The 7,503-nt window shown below is 49.1% G+C and overlaps 1 protein-coding gene across 2 annotated transcripts in view; it reads right to left on the reverse strand.

Moving 5' to 3' along the window:
- Window positions 1-5,264, reverse strand: part of CACNA2D2 (calcium voltage-gated channel auxiliary subunit alpha2delta 2) — a 208,630-nt gene extending 203,366 nt beyond the window's left edge. For both annotated transcript variants that reach the window (XM_054280705.1, XM_054280704.1), the window contains exon 1: window positions 5,082-5,264. In XM_054280705.1, coding sequence (XP_054136680.1) covers window positions 5,082-5,206 — 125 coding nt within the window. In that variant the 5' untranslated portion in view covers window positions 5,207-5,264. The remainder of the gene's footprint in view (window positions 1-5,081) is intronic.
- Window positions 5,265-7,503: the final 2,239 nt, after the last annotated feature.

Below are 7,503 nucleotides of genomic sequence, written 5' to 3' on the forward strand. Positions count from 1 at the left end.
AGAAACTGACTCTCCAGTAACAACAATTTGTACAACCCCATTCCCCATGCAACCCAGCAATAATAAACTCGAGGATGAAGGCTAGATTACAGGAACTGCTCTAAAACAACAAACTACTACCAACACCCCAGAGAGGAAAAATAATTTTGCTAACAAAACACATTTTGCTTTCAAGAGGCTCCTAGAAAAGTAAATATTGAAGCATTCAGTTCCCCTTCTTTCTTACTGAATATTTCACTCGAGTATGTTGCTTGGTAATGACTTTTGCTTTTATTTCATCTCACTCGAGTATTTCACTGGGTGAAAAAAGCATTGTCTGACTGGTACAGGAGGGCACGTGTTCCGTGTTGCAGCGAGCAGATGCCCCAGCATGCCAGCCCTCGAGAGCCGTTCCGATGGCTTTTGAAGCCAAACTCCAGGCAGCTCATTCAGGGATAAACGCTCAGGTTTCCATTCAGACCCTCCCTAACCACCTCCAGCTTTCCAGGGGCTGCTGCACACACACACACACAAACACACACAAAGCTTCTCTACAACAAAGCTGCTGAACTCTGCCTGTCAAACACCAAGCAGGAGCCCATTTCTACTCTCAGGTCCTTGTGCAGGAGCCTTATTGATTTCAGTGGGAACCCACACACACTTTCTCAAGAGAATTTCAATTAACAATTTCTCAATGTATACAGTTGAAAAACTCAAGCTCCTGAAACCACAATCTTGAAGGGGATGAGTGCAGGCAGATTATGGTGTTGAGGTGTCACAGGCAAGAAAGCAGCAACGCCCTGCTCATTCTCTATGCGAGAACTGAGAAGGAAGCACTCAGAAATGGTAACAGGAATGGAGAAATTAGTTTTTAAATAGCAAGAAATATTGCAAATGGCTTTTAAAAAACATTTGTTCCTCTTTGTGAGCCTCTTCTTTTACCTCTGGAAGTTCAGGGTGCCTCTGCACACCTCAAAAGCGGTTTCTGCCACCAAGCAGAGCCTGCACAGGGCTGTTGCAGGGACACTGGGGATTTGTGCCTCCACTGAGTACAAATTGTCACAGAGGCTGCTCAGCTCTCACAGGGATGGAGGGCCAGGATCTGTCAGTCACTCCTGGTGGTAGATTGCCCTCCCAGGGAGCTGTCTCTCTGCTTAGTGGAGCACAGCAGAAGACAAGCAAGGCCATCTCCCAGCTTCTCAGCTCCTTTCCAGACAAGTTCCAATGCCAAGCATCAAAACCATAATTGGAAGAGATTTTCTGACTGCACAGCAGGTGGTCAGTAGAACAAGAGAAGGAGCTTCCTCTACATGGCATTCTGCAAACCCTAAAGCATCCAGTCCTAATAGAGTTATTTATTTCAAACCCTGCTAGCCCAGATGTGCTATGACTACCAGCATCATTAACCTAATTTGGGGTGAAATGACAAGTGCAAATCAAAATCTGCTACAAAGAAGCAACTAATTTGGAAGAGGCAGCCTCAGGCCCACCTTCCAGTGATGATGGGAAGACATTAAGCCTTACTCTCTGAGCAGGAGTCTTCACTGCTCACTATTTGACAGGAACAGGGCTAACACCCCCAGCTTGCTGCCCAAAACAACTGTCTACATCTGACAAGTGCTAAACCTGTTGAAAAAGCAGGACTGGACCATGGACACCACAGTGGCACTTTCCCCTGCAGACATACCTTTCTGCTCTGCTGCCTGGTCAGAGATGCCCTGCAGAGCAGTGATGAAGCCAAGCAGACACGCAGCAATTCTGCACACACCTGCTTCCTCGCAAGAAGCAAATGGCTCTCCACCCTCTAGCAGATGGCAATTTTCTTTCAAGTCCAAGTGACTAAAAGCCTTGCTGGAAAGTGAGGAGGGGGTTTGTTCTGCTCCCCAGTGCAGCACTGGCAGTCACATTCCCCAGCACTCACGTGCACGATCTCCACTAACCTGAGACAATGGCAATCCAGGTACAGGACCTCCCTGACTGACCAGGCTTTCAATTATCTCATACCAAACTGCTCAGAAATTCAAGCAGAGGTTGTTACCATGCTGCCACAGGAATCCCTCTGTGTACTATTTAAAAGAAAAATTAACTGCAACCAACAGCCTTCCTTTCCACAGCCATTAATCCCGTTGCCCACACAGATGCACGTTCTTGTACGTGACCATTCCTAAAAGGAGCCTTGTCAGTCAGTGGCCATCACCTAATGCACCCACCCCAATGGGTTTGTTCCAATCTGGGATTTTGCTTTTTAAATCTCAATGAGAAATTCCCCTTTGGACAACTGGCTGAGCCGAGCTTTCCTTAGCTCAGCATAAGATGATTAAAACCATGCTACCCGGGAGGAGAGAGATAATGTAGAACACCAGCGATTTATCAGGGACAGAACCAAGAATCAACACACTGACAATAATTAATACAATTGTAAACAAAAATAAAAACCAGAAATGTTTTTATTTTCTTCCTTCCCCCCCTTAGGCAAGATATCCTAATTGTTCACTCTGCTGCTTGCCAGAATGAAACAGTTCTGGGGCTGCTTAAAAAAGCAGCCTCATTTTTGAGAGTCCTGTAGTAAAAGATGACTTTAGTGATTTACAGAGAAAACCTCTAAAGACAAACATGTTTCTAATCAATGCTCTGAATCATTCACAAAGGTGCATTGTCCAAAGTAGGAGAAAATTAGCTGGTAATGGGAAGAATTCAGCAGCACATCTCATCAGCTCAACTCACTCCCGGTAAATCTGCTCAAAAAATTTAAGTTAGATCCAGCCTCTTTAAAATCAAGAAGGATGCAAACAGGTAACTACTCGGGGGGAAGAGTCAATTGCAGGGGATTGTTCAAGCCTTGGTGCCGGTTACCACCGCACTCTTTACTCCCATTAAGTATTTCCTTCCCAAGAAACAAATAATCACAGCAGCCCTAGGGCAGAGCTCAGCAGGCATTTCAGCCCACAGGTTACAGCATTAACCTACTGCCCAGCAATTGTGCATCATCATCAAATATCCATTCGTCATTCCTGTCTTCTCTGGGTTCACAGAGCAGGTCATGAGGGGAACCAAACAAGGAGGAAGGTATCAGGTCAGGTTGAGGTCTTGCGTCCCTTCTGTGTCTCTTCTCCAGATGCAGCCAGACAGCATTGATTCCCACCAGAGGCACACACACACAATTAGTGGCCTCTTCAGGATCATTCCTCTATATTTGTAAGAAATTATGGATCTTTGTCAGCAGCTTCAGTTTTTGCTTATCTTGCCTCACTCAGTGCAGGATCAGGCCCACTCTGATAAAACCTCAGATAAGAGAGCACAGAGCTAACAAAATCTATTCTAGCAAACCCCTCCAAATTAATTGGAATAAAACTGCTTTGGTTAAAAAGCTGGCATGGTTTATGAGAATAACATAGATCTTAGGGTGAGGGAATGCAAGCACATTATTTACAACTTATAAGCCTTTTTATGTCTCTCTCAGTAGAAGAACCTTCTTATAAAACTTTCTGCTGCTAGAAAGAAAACACAGCTTTGACTCACAAACTGGTACCCAAAAGAAATTTATTCTATAAATTGATACTGTGTTCTGAACTTAATAAGCAAATGCAACAACTTGCAATCCATGAAAAGCTGCTGAAATATCAAAAACATCCCACAAACTTGAGCTGTGCTTCATCACGTACAGAATCCCCTTTGCTTCTTTAGGCATTCTCATGGAAGCAGAGATCGTTCATGGCAGAGCAAGGCTGGATCAGGCCATAAGGCTGTGGTACTTGGAGGAGAACTGGCACGTTCCCTTTCCTCTCCTCCCCCTGTAGGTAGACATTTCTCAGGGTCTTATCCTGAAGAATTTCTCTATTTACGTGACAGCAAGAAAAGGGAGCCCATCAGCTCCCAAAGGTCAAAGATATTTAAAAATATGAATACGTGCCCCAAAAGAATCCAGAAGGAATCTGTCAGAATGGGAAGGATTTCAGAAAAAGCAACCATGCCTTTGGTGAAGGCAGATATTAACACAGTAAGCTACAGCTCTCCCAAATAAACAACACTGTTTCTTCTGCCGATAAGCCTCCTTTTCAGAAGGCCTGACTACATGCTTGCAAAAATGTACTTTGAGATCAAAGACATTAATCTAAAAGGCTTTCAAAACTACTTCCTATGACATATATATATGACATGTATTTATATTCTTAAGCAAATCACAAATGACAAGACAACTGTGACATAAAGCAGTGCACATCCACTGGGGCAGCACGAAGTTAAGGGCAACACTGCTATTATTAACTCTATGTCATTGAAATCTTTCCCCCACCTTCAGAAATGCAGACTGTAAGGACACAGTGTCAACCTTTACTTTGAATCGTCTGGATTTTTTTCAGTTTTGTGTCAACAAACCTCAGCAATTCATAACGGAGATGACAGCCTCTTAAAATACATTTCAGCAAGGTTTCCCGAGGATGTGTGGAGAGGGACAGGTTTAGGGTTACGACGGTAGGCAAGAGAGCCATCCCTGTTAGAAAATATTCCCAAACATTAACTTCTAAAGCAATTTCTTCTTCTTCAAAAAAATCTATATATATCCTTCCTGCAGCGACTCTCCAGTCCCCCACCCCCTCACCCAAACGAGCTGATTTCCGACTCTCTTTCAGTAGATTACAGTCAATTTTAGTCGCTCCAGAGGGAGGGAGAGGAAGACCCGCCAGCTCGGATAGCCTGTGGAACTATCCAGCTATTATTAGTTTATGCTCAAACTCCGGTGTGCACGGCCGGTTGTGGGTACCATATTGTGTGCTTGAAACGAGGATGGGGGGGGTTGGAAAATAAGTCCTTTTTGGTCTTTCCCCCCTCTCGCCACATTAAGGCTCCGACAGCCGCCCTGCGGACCGGCACCCGCCGGGGAAGTTTGCGCTTTCCAGCAACTTTGGGTCGGTTCCTCAACCCGCCGCTCCGGCGGGGAGCGGGCAGAGACCCCCGCGCCCGCCCGCATCCAGCGCGGCACCGGCAGCGCCCGCCGCGGCCCCGCCGCCGCCGCTCCCCCGCAGGCCCCGGGGCGGCCCCGCGATGCGCCACCGCGCCGGGCCGAGCCGCGGGGCGGGGGTACCGGCCGGGGCGGCGGCACTTACGTGTGCTGCTGGGGGAAGCTGTAGCCGTGGGCGGCGGGGGCGGCGAGGAGCAGCAGCAGGGCCAGGTGGCCGCAGAGGGCCGGGGCGACGGGCGCCGCGCTGCCGGTCGGAGCCGCCATCGCCATGTTTCCATTAACGGCGCGGCGGGGAAGGGGCAGAGGCGGCCCCGCGGGGCGGCTCCCCCCGCCGCCACTCGTGCGACGAGCGCGGCAGTCCTCGGCAGGGGGGCAGCGCCGCGCCGGCTGCGGGCACCGACCGGCGGCCGCTCGCCCGCTGCCTCTCCGCGGCGGCCGGCACTGAGCACCCGCCGAGCGCTACTTTCCCTCAAATAGGCGGCCCGGCCCGGCCCAGCCTCCTCCCCGCCCGCTCCCTCCCTCCCTCCGGCCCCCCGCGCCGCCCCGGCCCCCGCCGCCCCGCCGCCGCGGCGCATGCGCCCGGCCCCGCGCCCCCCCGCCCGTCCCGCCGCCCCCGGCTCCGCACCGGGCTGGGGCGCCCCGGCCGCGCCATCCCGCGCCCCGGCCGGGCTCCGGGCACCCACCCCGGCCCGTCTGCCCCCGCCCCGGGCACTGCCCCGCCGGAGGGTCCCCCCCGCCCCGAGCACAGGGGGACCTCGCGGCTCCCTCCCATCCTCCGCGCGCCTCTGCCACTGCCATTCCTGCCCGGGTACCGCGCTCCCCTCGGGGCCACCTCCCGGAGGCACGGCAGCATATGGGAATCTCCAGTTATGTTTAATATAATAATAATAGCAGCTATGATTCTTTTTAAAGCACACTCTGACTTTGGGGAGCGTTCCTGAGCGTGACAGGAGGGCCGACTACAAATTCTAAATTACGGAATCAATAACTACAGCCCCTAAACTGACGGGGTTTCTGAGCCAGACTTTTGAAGGCCTGGATTTTGAAACGCTGTCTTCTGGATAGCTGCAGCGCAATTTCATCTAAACTCAAACCCAAGCTCTTCAGCTTCATGGGAGCTGACCACTGGCAAGGCAGGGACAGCTGGCAAAGGCAGAGGCAGGAGCACTGTTCACACGCCCTCCTCCTCAGATAGCCTAAATCTAGACAATCAGGATCCAGGCAATGTGTAAGCAGCACCACCTTGTCCTGTTTAACTCCAAATAGATGTCATGTTGGCAAGGTTGCCAGATCTGGCCAGATCTCTCAAGGAAGAGCCCCACAAATTGGGCATCAGCACTTTCAAGATGCAAAGGCACCTTGGCCCTGCCCTCAGTAACAGCACAGCAGTGGCAGGACAGGAGCTCCTGGCAGTATGGATTGCAGAACAGAGGTTTAAAAGCCTTCCATCTTGGGAAGGGGGAAGGATTTTGATAAGGAGAAGTTGCTTCTTTGAAACACTCCCTGCTCTCCTTTTTAGAGGGAGTTTTCTTCTGCTGATGGACAGAATTGCCTCCGCCCTTTGTTTCTGCCCTGTAAAGAAAACATTTTGGAGTTGCATAGATCCAGACTCAGACTCCTGGGAGCACCGAGACTGCCATCTAAACTCATGTGCTGACATGCAGGCACACCATGAGTTTCAGAGAAGAGCAGTGCTGGAACATTAAGGATTTGATGCACTGACTCCAGCTCAAGCTGCTTCACAGAAACAATTCTTTTTCAAAGAGGTAGAAAAACACTATAATTTTCCCAACTCATGTTGGAACTCAGCAGTAAAACCCACTCCTGAACCAGAAAATAGGACTTGCAAAAACATGAGACCCTGACCTGATATGTTCAACATAGAAATTAATATGCCCAGTAATTTAATACTTCAATAAATTATTAACAAATGCTTCAGTATTCCCTCTCTATCTTCTGTACCACGTGCAGACTAGAACTATGCTTTGCACACTCTTCAGGACATGCTCTTGTTTGCAGGTTTTGAATCCTATATTTCAACTGCACCTGCCACACAGTTTAGTCCAGGTTTGCATGGGCTGTTACAGTCAAAATCACAGTTACTGACCTGTCATCCAGAAGTTTCCAATTTACAACCTCCAAGTGTGTTTCAGCAGTAGTAAGTGGATAATCTCTAGTGTATACATGGGAAACAGAGCGACAATAGGATAAACAGCTTGTCCTTTGCTGGCAGAGTCAGCAGCAGATAGTAAACACTCTGCATTGTGTAGAATTTGGCTTTCCAAACTCTTGAAAGACAAATTTTGTTCTCTGTTACATCCCTACTTTCTTTCCCAGAGGACCTGGGTTAGCATCTGTCTAACAGATACAATTTAACTCAAGATATGAGCCTACAGGGTCCAGATTTTTGGTTCCCATTCCAACAGGATAGCCAGGGTCTATGAGGCAACATTGCCATTGCCAGATATCCTTTATAATATGGGATTTTTCTGCATTATGCAATCTGATCCTCTGTCCTGTAAGAAAAGCTCAGGGAGACAACTGTGTATTGCCACGGCTATCAAGTG

The sequence above is a fragment of the Melozone crissalis genome, unplaced genomic scaffold (assembly GCF_028551555.1).
Source record: "Melozone crissalis strain CALT ecotype California unplaced genomic scaffold, PUWL_Pcris_2 ptg000029l_1, whole genome shotgun sequence".
NCBI lineage: Eukaryota > Metazoa > Chordata > Aves > Passeriformes > Passerellidae > Melozone > Melozone crissalis.